Below are 14,544 nucleotides of genomic sequence, written 5' to 3'. Positions count from 1 at the left end.
TGAGCTGAAAACCACAAGATTGTGTCTGTAAGGTTCCGACACTCTCCATCAAAAATCACCCCGACTATGGGGCAGCACGGTAGCATGGTGGTTAGCATAAATGCTTCACAGCTCCAGGGTCCCAGGTTCAGTTTCCGGCTGGGTCACTGTCTGTGCGGAGTCTGCACGTCCTCCCCGTGTGTGCGTGGGTTTCCTCTGGGTGCTCGGGTTTCCTCCCACGGTCCAAAGATGTGCGGGTTAGGTGGATTGGCCATGCTAAATTGCCCGTACAGTCCTAAAAAGTAAGGTTAAGGGGGGGTTGTTGGGTTACGGGTATAGGGTGGATACGTGGGTTTGAGTAGGGTGATCATTGCTCGGCACAACATCGAGGGCCGAAGGGCCTGTTCCGTGCTGTACTGTTCTATGTTCTATGTTCCCTTCCCGCCACTAGACATGGCCTCCAAAATGGGGAATTCTGTTGCAGGAGACTGAAGTATATTCAGGCCAGCAATAGAAGCCTACCAGCAATTATTATCAAAAGAAAGATGTAATTTTCCATGGGTTCGCAGATATTGACGCGAAAACTCTCTGTAAAATAATAATATTTCTCCTTAGCTAAACATGTAATGAGCTGAGCTAAATGCATATGTATTCATTCACTATAAACCAAACACACCATTACTGTACTTCCTGATCCTTTATGCAATGTGTTTACACTGTTTTGTATTTTTGTGTTTATCTAGAATCACAGAAAACCCCTTCAAACAATCAAAATAATGCTGATAATCAAGGGGAAAGTTCATTGCATGAGACAGGAACTGAAGGTGGGCTCAATGAAGAAATAAATACTTTCAGCAAATTTTTCATCTATTCGTTCATGAGATGTATCAAAGTTGACACCTTCCGCACTGTAAATTCTATGATTCTATCATTCATTTATGCAAATTCGTTATTCTCCTTGTGGTGGTGACCTTCTTGAATCACTGTTATTAGTGTTGTGTAGAGACATCCTCAGAGCTCTTTGGGGAGGTGTTCTCCAAGTTTTCACCTGTGTTTCGATGAAGCATTCCACATTTTTCCAAGTTGGCATTGTGGGAGTCTTGCAGTGAAGTTCCATGTACTAATGTTCTGCCCTTATGCTTCTAATGGCACTCATTGCCTGTTTGGCAGCTGGCTTTCAGAGCAATCCTTGACCAAAAATATATATATAGTCTAACAATGGCACAGAATGTAGAAGAGTGTTCCAGTTTACAAAATCTCATTGATTTCGAAGAAGAGTGTTCCAATATCGACAAATACATGGATAGGATGGGTATAGAGGGATACAGCATTAAGAAGTACTGAGGGATTGGCCAAGGGTGGTATTATGACTGGTACAGGCTTGCAAGGCCGAAGGGCCTGTTCCTATGCTGTATTGTTTTTTGAGGTGAATGAAGGAGCAGACTGGAAGAGTGAATGGCTGTGTGGTACCATTTAAATATTGGCGCAATGAGGTGATGGTGTGGCAGGACAACTCAATGTGATTTGATGTGTTCCTCACATGTGTATAATTTTTTTAAACTAAATTTAGAGTGCCCAATTATTTTTTCCAATTAAGGGGCAACTTAGCATAGCCAGTTCACCGACCCTGCACATCTTTGGGTTGTAGGGGTAAATCCCACATCAACTAGGGGAGAACGTGCAAACTGCACACAGACAGTGACTGGGATCGAACCTGGGACCTCGGCGCCGTGAGGCAGGAGTGCTAACCACGGCACCACCATGCTGCCCTCACACATATATAACTAATGAGCTGAACACCACAGGGTTTGCAGGTTCAGCTGCGTCACTCTCCAGCGAAAGTCACCCCGACTTCCCCTCCCTCCAGTTGCAGGAGGCTGAGTTATATTCAGGGCAACGATAGAAAATTACCAGCAATTATTATCAAAAGTAAGATGTAATTTTCCATGGGTATGAAGATATTGACGCGAAAACTCTCTGTAAAATAATATTATTTCTCCTTAAACGAGGTGAGCTAAATGCATATGTATTCTTTCACTATCAATCAAATGCATCATTACCGTATTATCTGCTCCTTTGTACAATGTGTTTATGTTTTGCATTTTTGTGTTCGTGTAGATTCAGAGCAAACCCCTTCAAGTGATCCAAACAGTGAATATAAGCCATCGGAAAATTCATCGGATGAGATAAAAGACAAAAGTAAGACAGGAACTAAAGGTGAGTCAAGGAGCAGAGTTGAAGAATGATTGGCTGTGTGGTAACATTTAAATATGGCACCGAGATATTGGCGCAATGAGGTGATGGCGTGGGAGAATAAATCCATGGGATCTGACGTGTTCCTCAAACATGCATAATTAATTAGCTGAACACCACAAGATTGTGGGCGCGATTCTCCGCCCCCCACGACGGGTCGGAGAATAGCGGGAGGGCCTTCCCGACATTTTTCCCGACCTCCCGCTATCCCCCCCCCCCCCCCCCACGGCCGCCACACGACAGTAATCGCTGCTCGCCGTTTTTTTACGGCGAGTAGCGATTCTCCCCTATCCGATGGGCCGATTTCCCAGGCCTTTACGGCCGTTTTCATGAATTTAAACACACCTGCTATCACAGTTCGTGAAAACGGCCGCAAAGTGCCGTTCTGCGCAACTGTGCCGCCGATTGGCATGGGCCCGCGATTGGTGGGCACCGATCGCGGGCAGCGGGTCCGATTCCCGCGCACTCTTTGTCCCTCCGCCGCCCCGCAGGATCAGTCCGCGGGGCGGCTGAGGGGCATGACGGACCGCGCATGCGCGGGTTGGAGCCGTCCAACCCGCGCATGCGCGCCTGACATCATCGTGCGCGGCAGCCACCGTGAGTCTTGGCGGCCGGGTTTAGCGAACGTTCGCTAAGCCTGCGCTGCCGTTCTTCCCGGGGCCGCGATACTAGCCCCGACCGGGGGGGGTGAATCGGGTCCCGGGAGGGGGCGCGGAGGCTGCCGTGAAACACGGCCGGTTTCACGGCAGCCTTTACGACTCTCCGCATTTGCAGAGAATCGCGCCCCGTCTGTAAAGTTCCGACAGCCTCCAGTGAAAATCACCCCGACTTCCCTTCCGTGACTAGACATGGCCTCCAAAAGGGGGAATTCTGTTGCAGGCGACTCAAGTATATTCAGGGCAGCAATAGAAGGCTACCAGCAGTTATTATTAAAAATAAGATGTAATTTTGCATCATTATTAAGTTATTGATGCAACACCTATCTGAGAAATAGTAAATCCCTCCTCGGATAAAGATGTAATGAGCTGAGCTAAATACATATGTATTCATTCACTATAAACTAAATGCACCATTACTGTAGTTCCTGTTCCTTTCTACAATGTGCTTACACTTTTGTATTTTTGTGTTCATGTAGAATCACAGAAAACTCCTTCAAGCAAACAAAATATTGCTGATAATCAAGGGGACAGTTCAATGGATAAGCCAGGAACTGAAGGTGGGATCAATGAAGAAATAAATACTTTTAGCAAATTTTTCATCTATTCGCTCATGAGATGTGTCAAAGTTGACACCTTCCACACTGTAAATTCCATGATTCTATGATGCATTTATGAAAATTCGTAATTCTCCTTGAGGTGGTGATCCTTCTTGAATCACTGTTGTTTGTGTTGTGTAGAGACATCCACAGAGCTCTCTGGGGAGGGGTTCTCCAGGTTTTCACCCCGTTACGAAGAAGCATTCCATATATTTCCAAGTTGGGATTGTGGGTGTCTTGCGGTGAAGTTCCATGGCTGGGATTCTCCCCTGCCCAGTGGGGCGGGGAGGTCCCGGCGTAACGGAGTGGCGCCAATGACTCCAGCGTCAGGCCTCCCCAACGGTGCGGAATTCTCCTCTCCTTTAGGGGCTAGGCCCGCGCCGGAGTGGTTTCCGCCACGCCAACTGGTGCCGAAAGGCCTTCGCCGGTCCGCGCATGCGCAGGTGGTGGCGGCGTAAGAAAAAGAGTTCCCCCACGGCACAGGCCCGCCCGCCGATTGGTGGGCCCCGTTCGTGGCCAGGCCACCGTGGGGGCACCCCCCGGGGTCCGATCGGCCCGCGCCCCCCCCGGGGGCCCACTCGCGCCGCCAATCCCGCCGGCACCAGAGGTGCTCCAATTCCCGCCGGCGGGAGAGGCCTGTCAGCGGCGGGTCTTCGGCCCATCGGGGCCGGAGAATCGCCGCGGGGGGCATGCCAATTGGCGGGGCATGATTCCCGCTCTCGTCGATTCCCGGGTGGTGGAGAATTCCGGGAGAATCCCCGGTCGGGGAATTGCCCGGGGCTGGCGTAAATCCCGCCCCTGTTGGAGAATTCCGCCCCATGTTCTGGTGTTCTGCCCTTATGCTGCTACATGGCACTTGTGATGAATGTTATCAGTAGTTGCTGTAACGGTACCGTACCTTTAATGCATTGGCCCTTTAAGACTGGGCTTGGAACCCTGGGGGTCTCCGCCTCTAGCTCCGCCCCCAGGAAACGGTACATAAGATGAGGTCACTCGGCAGCATGTGATGAGCACACTTCTCGGCTGCTGTTCAGTTCTCAGATGATTAAAGCCTTTGAATCACCTATCTTCTCTCCTGTGTCGTAATTGAGGGTATCTCAATTTAATCATCTGACACATCAAGATGGACAGCGCTCTAAAGCCGGAGAAACTTAACCTGGACACTTGGTCACCGGAAGCCCCGGAAATGTTTTAATATTGGCTGCGGTGTTTTGAGGACTATATTGACTCCTCACCGACTGATGTCGACGGCGCTCGCAAGCTGCGTTTACTACATGCCCGGGTGGGCCGCCGACTCTCCTCCGCGTCGTAATTGAGGGTATCTCAGCACTCATTGCCTGTTTGGCAGCTGGCTTTTAGAGCAATCCTTGACCAAAAATATATGTATATTTTATCAATGGCACAGAATGTAGAAGAGTGTTCCAGTTTACAAAATCTCATTGATTTCGAAGAAGAGTGTTCCAGTTGTAAAAGCACTCCAAGGGCAGAGGCCAATAGTTTTGTTTTCAGATTGTCCTCCTTGACTAACTCGAGATGAAAGATTAACTGAATAATCCTGTGTATTGGATCCTTTCTCGACTCCATCATGCTCTGAGTGACATGATGCCATTCGAAGATTTTGCTGTGCTAAAGTTGGATGTTACTTACACAGATTTGCAAGGTCTGCAGGTCTCCTCCATTGGTGGAAATGAACTGTCCCAGGCACTTGGAACAGATCAGAATTTGTCGCTTTCAGTAATGTTGCCAACTACTTTCCTGTTTTCCTTCTGTTACAGCAGCATGACTGGATTGAGCAAAACAGTCAGTTTCTTTGATTGAGTTAAGCTTCTTTAACTCAGAAAGGATTGAAGATTTTACAGCTATATAAATAATGTGGCTACAATCGCAGTTCAGGGACTTGGAACCCTGAATTCCAAATGTTGTACAGAAACTACAAAGCACAAGTCAGGTGTGTGATGGGATACTTTCCCCTTGCTGGCTGAGTGCAGCTCCAACAACACAAACATCTTGGGCGGGATTCTCCGGGAATCAGTGGGGCGGGCAGAAACAGCACAGTGGAGTGGCGGGAACCACTCCGGCGTTGGGCCGCCGCAAAGGTGTGGAATCCTCCGCACCTTCAGGGGCTAGGCCGGCGCCGGAGAGGTTTGCGCCATGCCGGCCGGTGGGAAATGAGGTTGGTGCCACGCCAACTGGCACCGAAGGGCCTCTGCTGGCCGGCACGAGTTGGTGCATGCACGGGAGCGCCAGCGTCACTGCACCGGCAAATGCAGATAGGTACATATATGATAGGACCATATCAGATTTGCGAGGGAGAGGGTATGCGGCGAGCTGCATGTACCGATTGATGGTCTGACTATAGTCAACGATCATCCTGTTTTTCTCCCCGGTTTTTACCACTATCACTTGGGCTCTCCAGGAGCTGTTGCTGGCCTCAATAATACCTGCCCGTAGCAGCTGCTGGACCTCAGACCTGATGAAGGTCCTGTCCTGGGTACTGTACCGTCTGCTCCTGGTGGCGACGGGTTTGCAATCCGGGGTGAGGTTCGCAAACAGGGAAGGTGGGTCGACATTAAGGGTCGTGAGGCCGCATACAGTAAGGGGTGGTAGGGGCCCGCCAAATTTCAAGGTTAGGCTCTGGAGGTTGCACTGGAAGTCCAGGCCTTGTAGCAGGGCAGTGCAGAGGTTTGGGAGAACGTAGATGCGGACGCTGCTGAACTCTACGCCCTGGATAATGTGGGTGGCAGTGCAGGGAGATTCTCTGGTTGGTGGGGTGGACCATGAGGGAGCAGCGCCTTACCGTATCTGGGTGGATAAAGCTCTCAGTGCTCCCGGAGTCCAGAAGGCAGGAAACCTTGTGCCCGTCGATCTTCACCATCGTCGACGCGGTCGTGAGGTTGTGCGGTCGTGTCTGGTCGATCGTGATGGAGGCCAGGTGTGGCTGGTCGGCGGCGGTTACAGGCGATGAGCAGCCCGATGAGGTGTCCGACAAACAGGAATCCTGAGGCGGGGAAGATGGCGGCACCCACGGGCCGCACGTGTCCTGGGGCGGCAAGATGGCGCCACCGACTGGCCACACGTGTCCTGAGGCGGGCAAGATGGTGGCGCCCACGGGCCGCACGTGTGAGGCGAGCAAGATGGCGAGGAAGATGGCGGCGCCCAAGGGCCGCACGTGTTGTGAGGGGAGCAAGATGGCGGCGCCCATGGGACGCACGTGGTCTGCGGGGAGGAAGATGGCGGTGCCCGGGGGTCGCACATGGCGGCGACAGAGCGGGCCTGGCACACAGCAGCAAAATGTCCTTTCTTACCACGGGCCTTGCAGAGCGCTCTCTGTGCCAGGCAGTGTTGTCGGGGGTGCTTTAACTGTCCGCAGAAGTAACACTTGGGTCCCCCAGGGTTGTTTGGTTGCCATGCGGCGCAGGCCTGGGGTTGGCTGGGGGCGGTCGCTGACGGGGTGCATGGTAGGGCGTTCGCTGGTGGGGTCCATGATGTCCAGGAGGGGTGGGGTCCACCCCCGTACCTGTAGTAAAGGGGCCTTACCGTAATACCCGTGTAAGCAGTGCAGTATATACAAAATAATACAACAGTGGTGACTACCACATACCCATTTGGAAACAAATGGACTCATTAGTGACAGACAGCATGCTTTTGTGAAGGGGAGGTCGTGCCTCACCAACTTGATCGGGTTTTCTGAGGCGGTGACAAAAATGATTGATATGGGGAGCGCGCTGGATGTTGTTGATTTGGACTTCAGTAAAGCGTTTGACAAGGTGCCTCATGGCAGACTGGTACAAAAGGTGAAGTCACACGGGATCAGAGGTGAGGTGACAAGATGGGTACAAAACTGGTTCAGCCACTGAAGGCAGAGTATAGCAGTAAAAGGGTGTTTTTCTGAATGGAAGGTTGTGATTAGTGGTGTTCCACAGGGATCGGTGCTGGGGCCTATGTTGTCTGTCGTATACATAAATTATTTGGAGGAAAATGTAGCTGGTCTCATTAGTAAGTTTGCGGATGACACCAAGGGTGGTGGAGTGGCAGATAGTGTTGAGGACTGTCAGAGGTAAGCGCAGGTGATAGTTAGGTTGGAGATTTGGGCAGAGAAATGGCATATGGAGTTTAATCTGGATAAATGTGAGGTAATGCATTTTGGTAGATCTAACATCAAAGGGGGCTATACAGTAAATGGCAAAACAATTAGGAATATAGAAAGTCAGAGAGATTTTGGCGTACAGGTCCTTAGATCTTTGAAAGTGGCAACACAAGTAGATAAAGTCGTCAAGAAAGCATATAAAATGCTTGCCTTCATTGGACGGGGCATCGAGTATAAAAACTGGCAAGTCATGCTCCAGTTCTAGAACCTTGACAAGGCCGCACTTGGAATATTGCGCACATTTCTGGTCACCACAGTACCAGAAGAATGTGGAGGCTTTGGATAGGGTGCAGAGGATGCTTAACAGGATATTGCCTGGTCTGGAGGGTGTTAGCTATGAGGAGAGGCTGAATAGACTCGGACTGATTTGATTAGAGCAATGGAGGTGGAGGGGTGACCTGCTATAGGTCTACAAGATTATGAGAGGCATGGAAAGAGTGGATGGGCAGGCACTCTTTTCCAGGGTGGAGAGGTCAGTCACTACTGGGCATTGGTTTAAGGACTGTGAGGCAAAGTTTAGAGGAGATGTGTGAGGCAGGTTTTTTACGCAGCGGACGGTGAGTGCCTGCCAGGGGAGGTTGTCGAAGCAGATACATTAACGGTATTCAAAAGGCATATCGACAAATACATGGATAGGATGGGTACAGAGGGATACAGCACTAAGAAGTGCTGAGGGTTTTTGCCAAGGGTGGTATTATGGCTGGTACAGGCTTGGAGGGCCGAAGGACCTGCTCCTGTGCTGTATTGTTTTTTGAGGTGAATGAAGGAGCAGACTGGAAGAGTGAATGGCTGTGTGGTACCATTTAAATATTGGCACTGTGAGGTGATGGTGTGGCAGGATCTCTCAATGTGATTTCATGTGTTCCTCACACATGTATAATTAAAAAAAAAAAAATTTAGAGTGCCCAATTAATTTTTTCCAATTAAGGGGCAATTCAGCGTGGCCAATCTACCTACCCTGCACATCTTTGGGTTGTGCTACCAAGGTGAGAATGTGCAAACTCCACACGGACAGTGGCCCAGAGCCGGGATCAAACCTGGGACCTCAGCGCCATGAGGCAGGAGTGCTGACCACAGCACCACCATGCTGCCCCTCACACATGTATAATTAATGAGCTGAACACCACAGGGTTTGCAGGTTCAGCTGCGTCACTCTCCAGCGAAAGTCACCCCGACTTCCCCTCCCTCCAGTTGCAGGAGGCTGAGGTATATTCAGGGCAATGATTGAAAATTACCAGCAATTATTATCAAAAGTAAGATGTAATTTTCCATGGGTACAAAGATATTGACACGAAAACTCTCTGCAAAATAATAATATTTCTCCTTAGATAAAGATGTAACGAGGTGAGCTAAATACATATGTATTCTTTCACTATTAACCAAATGCATCATTACCTTATTTCCTGCTCCTTTGTACAATGTGTTTATGTTTTGCATTTTTGTGTTCATGTGGATCCAGAGCAAACCCTTTCAAGTGATCAAAACAGTGAGTTTAATCCATCGGAAAATTCATCGGATGAGATAAAAGACAAAAGCAAGCCAGGAACAGAAGGTGAGTCAAGGAGCAGAGTTGAAGAATGATTGGCTCTGTGGAAGCATTTAAATATGGCACCGAGATATTGGCGCAATGAGGTGATGGCGTGGCAGGAAAATCCATGGGATCTGATGTGTTCCTCACACATGCATAATAAATGAGCTGAACACCACAAGATTGTGTCTGTGAGGTTCCGACACTCTCCATCAAAAATCACCCCGACTTCCCTTCCCGCCACAAGGCCTCCAAAATGGGGAATTCAGTTGAAGGAGACTGAAGTATATTCAGGGCAGCAATATAAGCCTACCAGCAGTTATTATTAAAAGTAAGATGTAATTTTCCATCATTATTAAACTATTGATGCAGCACCTATCTGAGAAATAGTAAAACTCTCCTCAGAAAAAGATGCAATGAGCTGAGCTAAATACATGTGTATTCATTCACTACTAACCAAACGCACCATTACTGTAGTTCCTGTTCCTTAATACAATGTGTTTACTCTGTTTGGTATTTTTCACCGGAGGGGGGGTTGCTAGCAGCCGCTGACTGGTATGACACGATTCCCGGCCCGCCAAATCCCCGGCGCTGGAGAATTTGGCAGCCACCGTGGCGGGATTCTCGCCACCCCCCCCCCCCCCCCCCCCCCCCCCCCCCGGCGATTCTCCGACCCGATTTGGAGGCTGGCCGAATCCCGCCCGTGTTCATTAATGGCAGAAAAACTGCCATCAAAAGGCCACAGATTCACCGTCTTGCAGGGGGCTGGCATGGAGCTATCGTGGTCCATGGCGGACTCGTACCGCGGACCTGGACCGCAGAAATAGTGCCCTCAATCTGCCACTTGCCCGATCCGAATCGCCCGCACATAAAGAATCAGTCCCATATGAGGCACCTTCACCCCACCGATCGGCCCGCCCTCGACTATGGCGGCTGCGGCTGAGCCTGCAGCTACCTCGCGAGTATCCCGAATGGCTGGACCACATTAGAAATACGCCGTCGAGGCTTCGGCCGGTCGGGCTGGAGAATAGCGGGGCGGGCCTCCAGCAATGGCTGCAGCTGGTGGATACGCGGCGCAGCGGACTGCCCGGGTACACCGCTTTTCAGGGAGCAGAGAATCGTGGAACTGGCGCTGTCCCGATTTAATGCGTGAAACTGGATTCTCGCCCCAGTGCTGAACACGATTTCACCAGCGGGGTGCTGAGAATCCAGCCCTATATCTAATTTACTTGAGATTACACAACGTTTTTGTCTCAACTACGTTTTGTGGTCGTGAGTTCCACAGATTAACCATCTTCTGGGTGAAGAAACTTCTCCGTACCTCAGTCCTAAAATGTTAATCCCTTACCCTAGTCCAGGACTAGTTCTTGGCAAGTTTAATTAAGGTGAATCCCAAGGCTTTTTATTCACATGCAAAAAATAAGAGGGTGGCAAAGGGAAGGATTGGACCCATTAAGGACAGTGGGGGAATCTATGAGTTGATCCAGAGGAAATGAGCGAGGTGTTAAATGCATACTTTGCATCAGTGTTCGCCAAAGAAAAGGATTTTGTGGAAGTTGATTCTTGGGTTGGGTGTGTGGATAGTCTGAATCATGGCACTCGCCCTCCCCTCCCCGGCACTCGCCCCCTCACCCTGTCACTTGCCCCCTCACCCCTCCCCGGCATTCGCCCTCCCCTCCCCGGTGTCATAATATACACCAGTATATCATGGTGCAGACACACACTGATGGAAACACACACAGGGACCAATCAACATGTACAAACACCGCAGCCAATCACCAATTAGAATACACACTCTATAAAGGCAGAGGGCACCACGGTTCCCGCTCATTCTGTGTGCTGCCTCTGAGTGTAACAAGAACTCATCCAGCCCAGCACAGACTTACAACACGTGCTGAGGGAATCAACTGGTTCAGACAAGGCTGTCTCTAGTTTAAGTTAGCATCATTTAGACCCACAGTCATCGTGTGTTAGTTAGTCAGAAGTAGTTAATAAAATTGAGTTGAACCTTCATCAGTGTTGGAAGTGTCTGTTCATCTCTCAAGTCTACACTAGCCAACACTTCATACCAGGAGGTGAGGGATGCTCGCACTTCTGAGACCTACCTTTCAGTGATCTGCCTTCCACCAGTCTCGCGCCATCCTATAGAATGGACTCCGTTCGCCCGCCGCCACCTCTCCGCATTGCAGGCAATCTGGGCTCGAACTGGAAACTTTTCAAATAGCGCTTCCAGCTGTACCTCGAAGCCAGGGACCTGGAAGCTGCCTCAGACGCACGGAAGATTGCTCTCTTCCTCTTCACAGCCAGTGACCACGCTCTGCACATTTACAACACGCTCACCTTCGATGAGGGGGAGGACAAATCGAAGTTCAAGACCATAATTCTGAAGTTCGACAGCCACTGTGCGGTTGAAGTCAAGGAGAGCTTTGAGAGATACATGTTGCAGCAGCAAATTCAGGGTAAGGACGAGCCTTTCCAGCCCTTCATTACCCACCACCGCGTCCTTGCGCAGTCCTGCAACTACGGATCCACTTCTGACTCCATGCTCCGTGACCAGATTGTTTTTGGTGTTCAATCTGAGCCCCTGCGCCAGCAGCTACTAAAAGTAAAGCAGCCGACTCTCTCCACAGCCATTGAGACCTGTGTACTTCATGAACATGCCTCCACGTGCTACTCCTGCATCCAGGCTGCTGAAACGGCGCGGCAAGCCCCTTACAAGGAAGAACTGGTCCAAATGATTAAATCTATTCAGGCTCTGGATCTGAACGATGGTGGCCATTTCACGCGCGTTTCGCGGAGTCCCGCACCTACACGCAGCGAGCGTGCTGATGTCATGGACCGCTTCGCGCGCTTCGCTGGATCGCCCTACGCATGCGCGGTGGCGCGATTAATGTCCCGACGCTCCGGCATGCGGCAACTGCGGCTCCACCCACTTAAAGCAGCAATGTCCCGCGAAGTCCCGACGCTGCCTGCAGTGTGGCAAACGAGGCCACTACGCTGCTATGTGCAGATCTTCCATGCCTGCTGTTTTTAGGAGGTCCACCCAGCCCCACAGAGACGTCAGGGCTATCCAGCCTGCCATCAATGAACCTACTCTAGACCTTGATTCCGACTGTGCCTGCAATGACCAACAGGTCCCGTTCCAAATCGGCGTTGTTACGATGAACAGGATGTGCCCCAAGCGCGGCACCAAACCCGTCCATGTCCACAGTGTCAGCCAGGATGATGAGTGGTGTGCCACCCTTACAGTGAACCGGTCTCCTGTCAGGTTCCGCCTGGACACTGGCGCTTCTGCCAATCTCATCACGTCGTCTGATTTTCGCAAGCTCTGCGTACAGCCTACTGGCCTGCCATCTGCGTGTAAATTGCTGGACTACAATGGCAATGCCATCGTCGCCAGCGGCTCCTGCCGCCTTGAGGTGACACATCGTGCTCACACAGTCACTCTCCCATTCGAGATTGTTGCTGCCTCAAAAGCCTCCTTGCTTGGTGCGCAGGCATGCAAGCTGCTCCACTTAGTGCAGAGAGTACACTCTCTCTCTTCAAGCGATGTGTCTGTATCCTCTGATACAGACTTCAGGGCGCAACTCGACTCCATCATCCAGCAATACCATTATGTTTTCAAAGGCATGGGCACGTTCCCCTACACGTACAAAATCTTACTCAAGCCCAACGCCACGCCTATTGTTCACGCACCTCACAGAGTCCCAGCGCCCCTCAAGGACCGCCTCAGGCAACAGCTCCAGAACCTCCAGGACTAAGGAGTCATTTCTAGGGTCATGGAACCCACAGACTGGGTAGGCTCCATGGTCTGCGTCAAGAAACCGTCCGGTGAGCTGCGGATCTGTATTGATTCTAAAGATCTGAATCAGAATATCATGCGGGAGCACTAGTCGATTCCGAAACGTCAGGAGCTCACGTCCGAGATGGCCCACGCCAAACTATTCTCAAAACTGGATGCCTCGAAGGGTTTCTGGCAGATCTAACAAATGAGCCAAGCAGGAAGCTGTGTACGTTCAACACACCCTTTGGCAGGTTCTGCTACAACCGGATGCCATTCAGCATCATCTCTGATCCAAAGTTTTCCACCGGATCATGGAGCAGATGATGGAGGGGATCGACGGCGTCCGGGTATATGTCGACGACATTATTATCTGGTCAACCACCCCGCAGGAACACATTGCCCGCCTTCAGCGTGTTTTCAGGCGCATCCACAAACACGGCCTCCGCCTCAATAGGGCCAAATGCTCCTTTGGCCAGTCAAGTATCAAGTTTCTGGGGGATCACATCTCCCCTCAGGGAGTGCGTCCGGGCGAGGAAAGATTGCAGCAATCACGTCCATGAAGACGCCATAGGACAAGAAAGCGGTCCTCCGGTTCCTGGGTATGGTGAATTTCCTCGGGAAGTTCATCCCGAATCTCGCTTCACACACCACGGCCCTCAGAGACCTGATTCGGAAAACCACAGATTTCCGATGGCTCTCTGCTCACGAGCGTGAATGGCAGGAGCTGAAGGCTAAGCTTTCCACGGCCCCAGTGTTTTTCGACCCGACCAAAGAGACCAAAATCTCTACTGGTGCCAGTCAGTCGGGGATTGGTGCCGTGCTCCTGCAACGAGACAAGGCCTCGTCATGGTTCCCGTTGCGTATGTGTCGCGGGCGATGACTCCCACAGAGCAGCGCTATGCGCAAATTGAGAAAGCGTGTCTCGGCCTTCTCACTGGAGTCGGGTAGTTCCACGACTATGTCTATGGATTTCCGCAGTTCACGGTTGAAACCGACCACCGCCCCCTTGTAAATATTATCAAAAAGGACTTGAATGACATGACGCCTCACCTCCAGCGTATCCTACTCAAGCTGCGCAGGTATGACTTTCAACTGATCTATACCCCTGGCAAGGACCTTGCCATTGCCGATGCCCTCTCGAGGTCGATCACAACTCCGTATGATCATGACGGCTTCATTTACCAAATAGATGCCCACGTTCAGTTTGCAGCCTCCCATTTGCCAGCCACGGATGCACGACTGATGCAAATTCGCCACTTCTGCAGCGGGTGATGCGCCTAATGTCAGACGGGTGGTTCAAGGGCCAATGCCCGCAATTTTACAACGTCCGCGATGACCTGGCGATTGTCGACGGGGTGCTCCTGAAATTGGATCGCATCATCATCCCACAAAGCATGCGCCAGCTAGTGTTGGAGCAACTCCATGAAGGCCATTTAGGAATCGAGAAGTGCCGCCGCAGCGCCAGAGAAGCCGTCTACTGGCCAGGCATCAATGATGACATCGCCAATGTGGTGCTCAACTGCTCAACCTGCCAGCGTTTTCAGCCTGCCCAACCACGGGAGACCCTGATGCCCCATGAGCTCGTCACATCGCCTTGA

At 51.0% G+C, this 14,544-nt stretch overlaps 1 protein-coding gene across 1 annotated transcript in view; it reads left to right on the top strand.

Annotated features, from left to right (window-relative positions):
- LOC119970954 (dentin sialophosphoprotein-like) overlaps positions 1–14,544 on the top strand; it is a 165,850-nt gene that overhangs the window by 105,285 nt on the left and 46,021 nt on the right. The window contains exons 17-20 of the mRNA XM_038806066.1: positions 723–803; positions 2,098–2,196; positions 3,368–3,448; positions 9,094–9,186. Of these exons, the coding sequence (XP_038661994.1) occupies positions 723–803; positions 2,098–2,196; positions 3,368–3,448; positions 9,094–9,186 (354 nt within the window). The remainder of the gene's footprint in view (positions 1–722; positions 804–2,097; positions 2,197–3,367; positions 3,449–9,093; positions 9,187–14,544) is intronic.

The sequence above is a fragment of the Scyliorhinus canicula genome, chromosome 9, assembly GCF_902713615.1.
Source record: "Scyliorhinus canicula chromosome 9, sScyCan1.1, whole genome shotgun sequence".
In the NCBI taxonomy this organism is placed as follows: Eukaryota; Metazoa; Chordata; class Chondrichthyes; order Carcharhiniformes; family Scyliorhinidae; genus Scyliorhinus; species Scyliorhinus canicula.
This window is presented reverse-complemented; position numbering and strand designations above follow the sequence as displayed.